The sequence below is a fragment of the Misgurnus anguillicaudatus genome, unplaced genomic scaffold (genome assembly GCF_027580225.2).
Source record: "Misgurnus anguillicaudatus unplaced genomic scaffold, ASM2758022v2 HiC_scaffold_26, whole genome shotgun sequence".
Classification (NCBI taxonomy): domain Eukaryota; kingdom Metazoa; phylum Chordata; class Actinopteri; order Cypriniformes; family Cobitidae; genus Misgurnus; species Misgurnus anguillicaudatus.
Window position 1 is genome coordinate 3,023,670 of NW_027395276.1, and position 13,871 is coordinate 3,037,540.

A 13,871-nucleotide genomic window follows, 5' to 3' on the forward strand; every position below is an offset into this window, starting at 1 on the left:
GACCAACCAAATGTGTGTGGTTTATATTTTTAAGGGGGTTGACTTTTAGAGCACATGTTCCAATACATCCCCTTATGATGTTTTATACATTTCACACATTTCATGCAATTAAAGGCGGAGTGCACAATGTTTGAAAGCCAATGTTGATATTTGAAATCACAGAAACAAACACGCCCCTACCCCAATAGAATCTGGACCTTCTTTTGATAGACCCGCCCCACACATACGCAACCCGGCAAGGATGTCGGTTAGTAGACACGGTCCTTACTGCTGATTGGCTATAAGTGTGTTTTGATAGTCGGCCCGTCTCCTTTTCCAAAGCGTTTTTCAAACAATGTGCACTCCGCCTTTAACTCACTCTATTGTATACTAATATTTTAAAGGTGCCAAAGAATGCATTGATACAATCTGTTACATTGTACTTTGATACCTACATAGAAGGTATTTAGCTTTATTAGGTGCAAAAAAAATCCAGATATGGTTTTTCATGTCCATTTACAACCCTATAGGATTCGCCCTCTAAAGAATGAAACAGTCTAATACTACCTTATTTTTTCCAAATAAGATACTTAATAATAGACCGTTTCATTTGTTTAATAATTTTGAGCTCTGCTCTGATTGGCTTTTTTTAGAGCAGCTAATTTCAGAAGCTTTGTGTGCATTCAGAAATTGGAATTAGACAGTTTTAAGTGGCAAGTAAATTTTTTTTCAGGATGTACCTGTAATTTCACTAGTCCGCCTCAACGCTATAGCATTAGCATATAGCACTTAGAACTTTGTTTTTAGCATTGTAATAACATTGTAATTAATTTAATGTGTAATTTAATGTTAGGGCATACATCATGACAGTCGATGTTATGTTGAGATTGGTCTGCTTTCCATGCATGAGGTTTCCATAAGATGGAGGAAACAATCGTGTTTGAGGCTCACGATATGTCATTAACATGTACAAAACTCTTATTATTCATCTATTCCTAGGTAAACACAGTTTTACATTCTACGGCACCTTTAAGTGTAACTTATATCCCTCTTCAAAAGTTCTTTCAAATGAAATAAATAAAACAACAGTAAACAGAAAGGTATAGAAAAGGGAAACAATATTACAAGCAGTAATGAGCAATAATTTTTAATCTAACTCTATGAAATGGCAAATGGCATCACAGGACATTTTAACTCACTAGAAAAGGTAGAAAATATAGTCAGAAAATGACACAACATATTAGGAAACAAAAACACATGACACAAAACACTGTAGTGATGTGGAAATCTGGAATGTTCTTTGTGTGGATTTCTCCTCTCGCAAGTTTACAAGCTGTTGAGCTCTTGTAGTGTTTGATCCAGGACCTGATGCATCTCCAGGTTCTGTTGTTTTGCCTGACCTAGACCATCTGAAATAGACAAGCACTATGATTTACAAAAACATAAATTATAAATTATATATATATATTTCAGCAATAGAAATGCATCTTTGCTGGATGATGTAGCCTACATTGCATATTGGACAAAACTCTACATATTACAAAAACATACAAGCTCTTAAAGTATCCTAGCACTACCGAAAGCATAAAACCATCTATAATGAGTTCATGTCATTCAGGGCATGGTCCAGCTCCTCACTGATGGCCTTGTATTTCAGTTTCTGAGTATAGAGCTCATCTGGAGGTCAAAGGTCAAGAGCACAGAAGAGAGGTGTTTCAGCCAAAGATGATGCATACAGGAAACAGGAAATAGCAGAAAATAAAGAGGAGACAGTGAGTTCAAGTTTAAGAGGATGAAACACAGGCTCTGTACTAATGTTTAGGGATAGAGCCATAATGAAGAGTATAAAGCATAAGGGACAGAAGCTAAAGCCTGCTTTTGCTCAAGTGTAAGGAGGGTTCACACTAAATACTTGACATTTTAGGTTATAATTGTTTTCAGTTTTTTCACAAAGCGACTGAAAAATAATTATATATGGTCACTATACCACTGCAAAAACAACATGTGATCCTGGACCACAAAAGCAGTAACAAGTCGCAGTAAGTATATTTGTAGCAATAGCCAACAAATACATTATATGGGTCAAAACAATTTTAGAATATGAAGTAAAGATCATGTCCCATGACGATATTTATGTATTCATATTTCAATATACATTTCCTTTTATTTTTGTGTGTAGATGCAGTTGCTAAGGATTTTCTCAATATTTAGATATTCCTGTCCTATCCTAACAAACCATACATAAATGGAAAGCTTATTTCTCCAGCTTTCAGATTATGTAAAACATTGACAATGTCAAAAAATTACCCTTGTTTTGTGGTCCAGGGTCACATATTATGATGGCATTTTGGCCTAAAACTCTTAATTCAATAATCTGGGTAATGGTCCTTATTAATCTCCTAGGACAGCACAGAACATCCTACCCAGGTCTAGGTGCCTAAACTGTTTATAAACGGGTTGAACAGGTCTAACAGCACACATGAACAAACAGAACAAAGGTTAAATTCCAGCTGTCTGTATTGGTGACATCATTCGCTGGAAATTTACAATAGTGAGGGAGTAACATTCAGTCAGAGCCAGATAACAGAGGGAGGGAACCGCTTACCCTCCAGGTCATCGATGGTCTTTTCCAGTTTGGCCACCGTCCTTTCTGCAAACTCAGCACGAGTTTCAACCTACAGGGAAAGGGAGAGAGAAGTAAAGAAGAGGAGGACGCAATGGTTTAAGGATGACCTGAAACCTACTATACACAACAGAGAGATTATGGGCCAGATTTACTGTGCAAATTTTAATTTTGTTGTTAAATAACGACTGCCTGGATTTACTTAAGTGGATAACTAGCGCTGAAAAGGTGTGGTCAAGTTATTTTTGCGATTGACATTATTGCATATGCATTTCTAAAAGTTTCCCTTTCAGACACAAAATTTATGGGAGGAGATTATTTAAATGATTCGCATAATGCGATTTACTAATGTTTACCCTGTAAAACCTAACAGTTAACTTAACTCAAACCATTTAAGTAAACCGGTTGCATTAGGCCATTTAAAGGAACAGTATGTAGGATTGTGGCCAAAACTGGTATTGCAATCACAAACTTTGTGGCTAAAACTGGTATTGCAATCACACAGTTGGTGGCCAATACACAAAATGACAACATAAACATCAGTTGAGGGCTGCAACTCCACTTTTTAAATGACAATGTCCTGGCCAAACCACTGTTGTCAGTGATATAAGTATTTGAAATGAAAATGATTTCTTAATGTCTAGTGACATATCAGGGCCATTTTATGTTTAATTGATATACATTTCTTACATACTGTTCCTTTAAGTTTTAAAACACATAAATTTAAGTACTGTGAACTTGAGTCATGTGCAATTATGCACTTATATTCAAGTAGTGTGAACTTAAATATAAGTGCATAACTGCATATGACTCAATTTGTTTAAGTTCACAGTACTCAAATGTATGCGTTTTAAAACTAATGCAACCGGTTTACTTAAATGGTTTGAGTTGAGTTAACTTTTAGGTTTTAAAGTGTATGCGTGTATTTGCGCCATTATTTAACATCGAAAAAAGTCTTTAATCACTTTGCACTTGAAATGGCTGAAATTGTAGCTGGTAGGAGGGGGCATCACAGAAATCAGAGAGCGTGTGGTACAAGGCAGAGGATTTTTTTTTAAATGTAACAGTTTATTTGGAATGCCAGAGGAACATATTATTCAAAAATATTGTTTGCCAAGACATGTTATTTTTTTGTGCTGGAGGAAAAAGAGGAGTAACTAAGAGAAGTCACACAATACCAGATCAGGGCTCCAGACTAACTTTTTTAACTAGGAGCACATTGCCCCCCAACTGAAAATTTTAGGGGTGCAACCAGAAAATGTAGGAGCACACACCAAAAATCTACATGCGTACCAAATACAGTATTACTAATAAATACTTTAATGCTAGATGCAGAAAGTACAATGTGCTGTTTTAAATTCAGTGTCACATCACAAAAAAGAAATTTACTGGTCAAACGTGCAACTGGATGTAAAATTCAGTGGCACACTCTCAAATTTTCGTGGCAAAATGCCACCATTTGGTGGCAGTCTGGAGCCCTGCAGTTGTTTCAAAACTTTTTGTAAACCTTTTTATTTTGTCCTCCACTTTCCCCATGTACTATGTCTTTGTTACCTGGGATTTCACACCCCAAATTTTCAGCCTTGATGTCCATGGTGCTGAACTCAAGCGCATCAGGTGTTAGTGGATCACACGCACCTGATCAGCTCTGCTTATGTGCGACCCTCAACTAATTTGCACTGCTTTTAGTAGATTGCGTTGGTCGTTATGGAAATGAACTGTTGCGTCGGTGTTATTTATTTTGCGCCTTTTTAATAATTAACCCGCATATATTACCACTCCCATCAGCGCTTTTTTGGAATTGTGCTCCCGCGATAATTTGCTACGTTTAGTAAATCTGGCCCTAAATGTGTTGTTGCTTTCCAAGAGGCTGTTTACACCTGGTATTAAGATGCGTTTTGGTCAACCGGATGACGCTAAATACAGGTGCAGCTCGTCCACTTTCAACCAAATCCAGATGTAGTTATAAACGCATTCGACCAGATTGCTTTTGTAGTGTAGACGCACATGTGGTTGAATGGCACAAAAGACTGCGTACTCTCCGGCTATTGATCTAATGTGATGTACCAAGCAAGATGTTTTAACACCAGGATTAACCCACAGTATTCAACGCAGTCTTTAGGCTTTCTTTGATAAAACATTTTTGTTTCATTCTGCGTGTGAAAGTTGGCCAAGCGTATTTCATCAATTGCTTTGAAATATCAGAGAAAGCTCTTACATATACAAAACATTGTGCAGCATGTTTACTCAAAGCACAAATAGACCCTGACATAATATTAGTGCCAATATTAGTGTGTTGACCTGTTGACATGTTTATAGGTACCCGAGTAATAACACATCTGGCCTTCCGGCATAAACATTCAAAGGAATCGCTAGCATATGGGATGAAGTCAGTTTTATTATCGTCCCCTTGAGATAAAAGTATTGTCAACAACACAACACTTGCATGTTAGGAAACATAACCACATGGTTGTAATGTGTTGCCAGAGCCTTTGCATCTGCGTTTAGGTACTTGCTTGAAGTGTTTTCCTTGACCAAAAACCTGAATCACAAAACACTTTCTTGGAAAAGTATTACGATAAACAGACATGTGTGTGTGTGTGTGTGTGTGTTTTAGGTAAAAGTCACCCACCTCTTTCAGTTTATCACCGAGAACTTTGATCTCTTCTTCAAATTTGTCCTCCTTATCCGAGTACTGCAGATGTACAAATGGTAAACAAGCAAAACATTATTTAAAAAGACAAACACTAACAGGTATGCATGTGCAAGTACAAATGTGAATTATGGGTTATTGGAGGTCAGCTAACTCACCTTGTCTGATTGGGCTTCTAAAGACTTGAGATTGTTGGTTACATTTTTTAATTCTTCTTCCAGCTCTGCACCTTTACTGTACAACATATCAACAAAATACTCTTCACTTTCCACAATGTGCCCCATGGACAGGTTTATGGTCAAGCAATATTAAATATGCTGGACATATGGCAAGTTTTTAACATTTTGTTTACTGTAAATCATCTGATAATCACTTAAAGGATTACTCCACTTTCATTAAAAATCTGATAATTTACTCACTCCCATATCATCCAAGATGTCTTTTTGTTCAGTCAAGAAGAAGCCTAAGTTTTTCGAGGAAAACATTTCAGGATTTTTCTCCATATAGTGGACAGTATTGGATCTCAAAAGTTTACATTGAGAGAAGCACTGCCCTGCCAATGACGAGTATTTCTGGCTTTCCGCAATACCGCTATTATACACCAGGTGGAACTTTCGCAACTCATAAAACCCAGAAGTATCGCCCTAGGGCAAACAGCTGTATGTCTGTGTAAGTTTTGAGGATCGCTTTGAATTAGATCTCTATCAAAAGTGCTTCACAAATATTATCTCAGCTTTTGCTCAAAATTTGATGTTTTTGAAGAAACCTACACATAGTGAGAGGTGATAAAAAGAATACTAGTGGTCTGTTCTTTTATTTGATATATTGTATGTTTATATATTTTAAGGAAAATATTTTCTGAAAGGCATTAAACTTGCTGGCTGGCTGGATACTTAAAAAAACTCTGGCGGGGAAAGAGTTAAAATGATCCACAATTGTGCATTTCACATATGTAATGCGTGACCTTTCGACGTGATTACGCAATACGTAAGGTAGCGCTGGCGCATCACACGGCTAGTGCAAGACGAGAAGTTGTGGTTTAAAGGTGCACTGTGTAATTTTTAGAAGGATCTCTTGACCAAAATACAAAATAATATACAAAACTATATTATCAGTGGTGTATAAAGACCTTTCATAATGAACCATTATGTGCTTATTACCTTAGAATGATAAGTTTTTATCTACATACACCGAGGGTCCCCTTACATGGAAGTAGGGATGTCAAATTATGCATTTTCCCATATTCGATGATCATTTAAATTAACGATCAATCAATCGAATAAACGTTAACAGTAATAGTGCAATAAGCCATTACAGCAGTGGCATATAGCCAATGACATAAAAGTGTGCATAAAAACGCCAGCTTCCTCACGCGAATTAAAAGATTTTATTTTGTCTAAATAATATGCTAGTGGGATTGTAAAATAAGTCAATGTAGTTGGTGTTTTGATAAAAATCATCAATTTAATCTCGTAACGAAATATAATGACTAATAGACACAGTAAACTCCGCCTCATAACGGGCACTCCGCACAGTCGGATGCATCCATGACAAAATAAAAGTTTCATTATCATCAAGTGTTATTTTTCTAGTTGTTCACCTCGCTTTCTGAGTCGTCGATACACCGCTTGTTGTAATTATATCCAAGAAGCACACGAAAGGGCACTTTTCCCGTCGTTACCTCAGCTTTAGACCTGCGGCGTACTTTTAGCAAAGATGCTTATATTATGAAGACTTCAACCTTCCATTAGAAAACCCGCAACAGTGTTTAGCGTGTAGCGCCTCAGCCAGTCATGATGATGATCAATGATATATGTTGCGGGAGTTCAGAGTGTAACGACAGTCAGTTACAGTTTACATTTAACAGTTTCTTGCCAGAATTTAAGTTTTTTCATTTTAATCTGTTTATTAAAAACGGCTTCTGGACGCCTTCCCTGTGTAAAGCAGCGTTAGCAGCGCTGCTATGCTAATCTTGCAGGCTTCCCTGAAGAGGGTCTTTGCTTTCAGTATCCTAACTGTGTTTAGATTTTCGGCATCGGACCCTCTCAGATCCTCTGCGGATGCAATTTTGTTACGTTAACAGCCAGCCTCGTCTCGAATGAGGACAAAAAGCCCAAGTGTGTGTTTGGCATCGAGCATCATTGTGATCATGGCTAGTTTAACTTCTTCGCGCTTGGTTAGTTTTTTCACCAGCTGTGTATGTGCTTTGCGCAGGCGCCGGACACACGTGCTTGCTTTTTCGACAATCGTTAAGTTTTATCGATTTAATTCTTATCGACAATTAATCGAAGATCGATTAATTGTTAACATCCCTACATGGAAGTCGCCATTTTTTGCCAACACTTTTCTACAAAAGCCCTTAATGGACAAACCTTTTTTTACTTAATTGTCTCCGACGATGACATGTTTGTCTGGTGCCGGCTACCGTAGGTTTTCTATGCGTTTCAAAAGCGAGAGGTGAGCAGTGGACTGAGCCGTTGGTTGCAATTCGCAACCTCACCACTAGATACTGCTTAAATTTACACACTGCACCTTTAAAAGTACTTTTTGACGATATTGGTTTCGGTTGGCATCGTTTTAGAGCCCTTTAAAGCTGCAATGAAACTGTAAACTGTTGAGCTCCACTGTATGGAGAAAAATCCTGGAATGTTTTCCCCAAAATACTAATTTCTTTTTGACGGAACAAAGAAAGACATAAACATCTGGGATGACATGAGGGTGGGTAAATTATCAGGATTTTTTAAAAATGAAAGTGGAGAAACGTTACATTCACATAGGCACAAGCGTTGACGCTTCCCATTCACTTTTAATGGGTGGTGTCATGCGTTGCCGAACTGAATTGTGGATCCGTTGGCGCCGCGTCACGGCTGTTGCTCGCAACAAAAATGTAACATTTCTCATTTTTTCAAACGGCAATGCGTGCGTCAGCCAATCAGATCACCTTATCCAAAAACCTGCCGAGACAGCCAATTACGTTTATGGCAGACCGAAGCATGTTTGGCGGCCACTGTGATTGGCTATTGGCCATGCTTCAAACAAGCCTTCTATCAAGTGTTAATGCTTTGTCCTGTGTGAATGTACTGTAATCCTTTATCGTGTTTATTAATTACACCAAGCTTTTGTTAAAACTTCTAAAAAACAAAATGTAAAAACATAAATTTGAAAAAAAATAGCACAAAATTTTGACTTTAAAACAAGAACTTAGAACAGCTCATTAAGGCTCAGTAACTTAATCTATTAACTAGCTGGTTAGCTAAAGACACAGTATGAATGTACTAACAGTTCAGCAATCTCTGCTCTCTCTTCTGCCCTTTCTAATTCGCCCTCCAAAATGACCAGCTTTCGAGCGACCTGCAACACACACCCACACACACCTCTTCAATACACAAATTACTCATACAGGAGGCAATACTTCAAAAGAGAAAGACACAAAATAAAAATAGATACTGCTGGGTCTAACCTCCTCGTATTTCCGATCGGCCTCCTCTGCGATGTGTTTGGCTTCTTTGAGCTGCATTTCCTGAATCTCCATCTTTTCCTCATCTTTCATCGCACGATTCTCAATCACCTTTATGCCTCTAAGAAAGTACACCCACAGACAGACCACAATCTTTTGGTCACTAGTAATTCTCATAATTCACAATTACAGTGTTATTCCTAATAATCAACGTTATTTTGTGTATTTGGTATAATATAACGTGTTCACGTGGTTTACGGTTAAAAACACATTATTTTTCACATACCGTACATTATTGTAGCTCCAGATTTCACTCCCTTCCTGAAACGCACAGATTTGAAAAGCCCTGTGTCCCTGATTGACCAGCTAATCTGTACGTTGTGATTGTCATGAATACCTTTTGACGTCAGCAGGAAATGTGACGCTCCTTACCATGTTTGAAAGATTCGCTCACAATGCAATGCTAACAGGAGTTAACGGCTGTGAGTCCAACCGGGAGGAAGTATGAAAATGTCGGTCTTTACTACATCACCAATCCCAGGAAGTAAACTGTTGCATACAATAGCCTCTTTCACACAGTAATTCTGGTAAATTACCATGAATTTACCAGAATGAATTTACCAGTAAATACAAAAATGTGCTGTTCACACACGCAGTGGCGTTCCGTTATTTTACCAGTAAGACATCATTCACACATCAGTATCAAAATATCGGTAAATTCATTGAGAAAGCGGAAGTACCTGTAGCACGCGGCGAGCTCAGTGTTGTATTTGTAAACAATCCACGTCGTTCATATCCACGGTCCGTATTTTGCTGTTTTCACGTCTGTGGTAAACAGTCGCGAAGTTGCTCATGACCAAACAACATTGAATGAGACGACGTCAAACCGAAAATGCATTTTTAACAACACTACTGTTTGCACGTTGGCTTCACAGAGGGCGTGCTAAGGACGTCGGCAATTCGGCGGTAAGCTGTTTTAAACAACTTTGGTGAAGAAATGTGGACGTAAACTTTAGGTGTGCTCAACTTTCAAGCGGCATGTGTGTGGAAACGTCCGTAAACAGTGCGGGGGTAAACGCGTCATCTGTATTAAAACGCTATGATTGGCCCGAAGCTGTCAGCACGGTCTGACGTCGTCCGTTCTAAATGCCGGTAATCCTATAATTTTCGTTCACACATAGCGCTTACTGGTAAATTACTGGTAATCTTACAACCTGTCTTACTGGTAAATTGGGAGCACTGATTTACCGGAAAGGTTCTGTTCACACATGATCTGTTAACTGCAATTTACCAGTAAATTACCTGTAAAGACTGTATGTGTGAAAGGGACCAATCTGTGTGTTTGTTGTAGAAATTAGATTTACGTTGGAGATGATAACTCGCGTCATCGTTTACTTTGGGGGTTGTACCTTTTGCATAACGTTATTGTACTAATACACACTTACACATCAAAGGAAATGTAAAAACGTACATCGGACATTACATGCTCTTTAATAGTTTTGAATGAGCTATAGTTTGTCTAAACATTTTATGGGTATCAAATATCAAATGGGTATTTATAGGTACAAAGGGTGATACACTTTCAAAAAAGTAAACCTCAAAGGTACATATCTGTACATAAATGGTAAATATTAGGAGCTTTTTACAGTCCTAGTGACAGCTTTTGTATCTTTGTTTTGAGAGTTTAATGAAAATGGTGATCAATAAGTGCCGTGGTACATTATACCAAAATCATTGGTACTGTAAAACATCACTGTTTGCAAGGATTATCTGATATATATATATATTGACCTCTCACTCTCATCAGCCACTTTCTCAGCCTCCTCTAGTTTCTGGAGAGCGGTGGCCAGTCTCTCCTGAGCCCGGTCCAGTTCATCCTCCACCAGCTGGATCCTGCGGTTCAACGATGCCACCTCACCTTCTGCCTGTACAAAAAGAGAAACAAATGGCAGGTGGATGTTAAGTAAAGTGGTTGAAGTTCACGACTGGAAACCTGAATGTTGCTGGTTCAATCCTAGGGAATAAAGCATGCACCAAAGCACCAACCAACATTAATTGAATTTTTAAGGTCACGTTCTTCCTGATCCCATTTTTGAAACCCTAGTTAGTCCCTGTGTCTCAATTCATTCCCTAGCTCCCGAGGTCGTGAATCAGTATATTGTGTACACAGGTTCGGGCACTGGTAAGGACCCTAGCTCACTTGACATTGGGACAATGTTCACTTATTTTTCTGTCACGTGGCTGCTTAAGCGCGTTGTCATCATTCACAGCTGTTACTCATCAACAACCGGCAAAACCAACATATCTCTGACTTAATTTTAAACAGTCCTTTTTGAAAAACGATGTCATTATTCGCTTACATATCCATGCATAAAATTGGAGGAATATAATTACATTTTAAATGTATATTTTTTTACAATTTTAAATAAATACTATTATTTTAAATATTGAGTAGATTGTGGTTCCTTACTGTGTACCGATGAGTGTTTATATTTCAAACTAAAACAAACGTTTGTCTTTATAAAAGTTCTGTCACATTTCATAAAGTTTATTGAGTTGGATCACGTGATGTTCGGTTGGCGAGCTTCAGAAAAGGTCACGTGATTTCCGGTAAGGGAACATAGGGACCATCGATGCTCACTGGCTTTTGCGTTGCATTATGGGAATTTTTAGGGAACGAACGTTCCAGTGCACTGGACGGATTTTGCGATTAAGACAGCCCTTAAAATGGCCGACTCCCTGATCAGTGCCCTGACTACTGAAAAAGGGAGCTGATTGAGACACACGGAGTGTGTAATGTTGCCGGTTTGGACTACAGCCCTCTACTTCCTGCTTTAATGACGTCAGTAGAACAGTTTTTTGACTAAACTCCGCCACAGGAATACGTCAGTCGCCAGCTAAGCTAACGACAAGCTAAGCTAACGACAAGCTAAGCTGCTGTTGAATCACAACACACTAAACAAACTACACAATCAGAACTCGTTACGTATTTCTTAAGGAGGGACTTCATAGAACAAGGAAGACATCAGCCCGTTTTTAGGACAGTGAAACAGCGGTATACAGATAATAGATTTTGGCTAGATTGCAAACACATTTCTTTCCATTTACCAGATTTTACCATATTTACATCCAATTCCACAGATTATCCAAAACAATCAGAGACCCAGTAAAAGTGAATCGGTGCCGTCAAAGACGCATGCTGTACTTCACATTTAATTTTACTTTGTCTAACCCCACTGAACATGTGCCGTTCATTTATTCTTAAGCGTAAGATGTAAGTGAATCACATTTGAGAGTATTTGCCATCATGAGTATGACTTTCAAATGTGAGATTCAGTTTCATTGCAACAGACAAAACCTAATGACCATTTTAAGGTCATCAGCGGTTCCTGAATCAGCAACTTCCTGAGATAAGAGCAAACATCTGCTGTCTGACTGTCTCTTTCCTTTTCTCTTTTACATACTTACACATCTGCAGTGCCACTAACAACTGACCCTATTAAAGAATCATGGACAGGATCATTATAAAATAATCATAAACTGAGTGCGGAGAGCAAAACAAGTCATATCAATAGAATCAGAGATGGTTTGAAGGTTCATTCTTTCAGTTTTACTCATTTGAAAGAGAGATGTTTGCTTTGGCAACGCCCCCTTCCTGTTACAATGAATTCATGCAGCCTGCATGCCTCACGCCATATAAGGTACTGAAAGACGCATGAGATTATCATATCATTATGACTCTTTAAAGACTACATCAAATCAGAATAAAAATAACAATATTTATCCCATGAGATAAAATCTAATTCACACATATTTTCAGTTTTGTTTGGCTTACCACATTACATAGTTTAAAACGTCAATATACTGTACAGTTCCAACACTAACATTTAACATTCATCTATTCATCTATAGGGAAATACAGTTTGTCTAGATATAGAGCCAGAATAAACCCGTTTGCCGGTTCTGTCTAACAAAGCGCCTCTGTCTGCACTTCATACTGGACTGTGTGGTTGAATTCAACTTTGTCCTGCCTGTCTATTCTGTAATGGCATACAGGGAGTGCTAGTCGACATGAAACAATGTTCACAACGCACACTAACTAAATAAACTGTATTTATGTTGAGTTCAAAATATTTTCCAACAATCTTCCTGCCTCTCACACAACTGTATTTCCATTGCAGTTGGCATGGTAAGTGGAGGGCATACTGTAAGCATAGAGAAGTGATGCTATTGAGAGAGGTATTATTAGTCTTGATTGCTCTAGATGAAAAAACCTCATAGAAATGATGGTGCTGTGAAGTTATAAGAAAGCCAGATGTTTGTCTTTACGATGTCCCATGGAAAATAAATTATACCTCTTTGAAATCTCTCAAGTGTGACTTGAGCAACTGAGATTTCTAGCCATCTGAATAGGAGGAGCTCAGATGCAAAAAGCCGCAAGGAGCCACCTCCGTCAAAAACTGCATTGATTTGTTGGCAGAATCCGCTAAATACCACATCGACTTGTTGGCGGAATCTGCTAAATGCCACACGATTTGTTTGCAGAATCTGCTAAATGCCACACCAATTTGTTGTCAGAATCTGCTAAATAGCAGAATCTGCTAAACACTGCATTGATTTGTTGGCAGAATCCTTGGCAGAATCCGCTAAACACCACATCAATTTGTTGGCAGAATCCGCTAAATGCCACACCGATTTGTTGGCAGAATCTGCTAAATGCCACACCAATTTGTTGGCAGAATCTGCTAAATGCCACACTAATTTGTTGTCAGACTATGCTAAACAGCAGAATCCGCTAAACAGCACATTAATTTGTTGGCAGAATCCGCTAAACGCCACATCGATTTGTTGGCAGATTCTGCTAAATGCCACACCGATTTGTTGGCAGAATCTCCTAAATGCCACACCGATTTGATGGCAGAATCTTCTAAATGCCACACCGATTTGATGGCAGACTTTGCTAAACGGCAGAATCCGCTAAACAGCAGAATCTGCTAAACACTGCATTGATTTGTTGGCAGAATCCGCTAAATGCCAAATCGATTTGTTGGCAGAATCTGCAAAATGCCACACCGATTTGTGGTCAGAATCTCCTAAACAGCAGAATACGCTAAACAGCAAATAGATTTGTTGGCAGAATCCGCTAAACACCACATCGA

At 38.4% G+C, this 13,871-nt stretch overlaps 1 protein-coding gene across 2 annotated transcripts in view; it reads right to left on the reverse strand.

Annotated features, from left to right (window-relative positions):
- LOC141362407 (tropomyosin alpha-4 chain-like) overlaps nucleotides 1–13,871 on the reverse strand; it is a 27,844-nt gene continuing 13,973 nt past the window's right edge. For both annotated transcript variants that reach the window (XM_073864431.1, XM_073864432.1), the window contains 7 exons: nucleotides 10,504–10,637; nucleotides 8,716–8,833; nucleotides 8,536–8,606; nucleotides 5,414–5,489; nucleotides 5,235–5,297; nucleotides 2,585–2,654; nucleotides 1–1,388 (listed from right to left, as the gene is read on the reverse strand). In XM_073864431.1, the coding sequence (XP_073720532.1) occupies nucleotides 1,306–1,388; nucleotides 2,585–2,654; nucleotides 5,235–5,297; nucleotides 5,414–5,489; nucleotides 8,536–8,606; nucleotides 8,716–8,833; nucleotides 10,504–10,637 (615 nt within the window). In that variant the 3' untranslated portion in view covers nucleotides 1–1,305. The remainder of the gene's footprint in view (nucleotides 1,389–2,584; nucleotides 2,655–5,234; nucleotides 5,298–5,413; nucleotides 5,490–8,535; nucleotides 8,607–8,715; nucleotides 8,834–10,503; nucleotides 10,638–13,871) is intronic.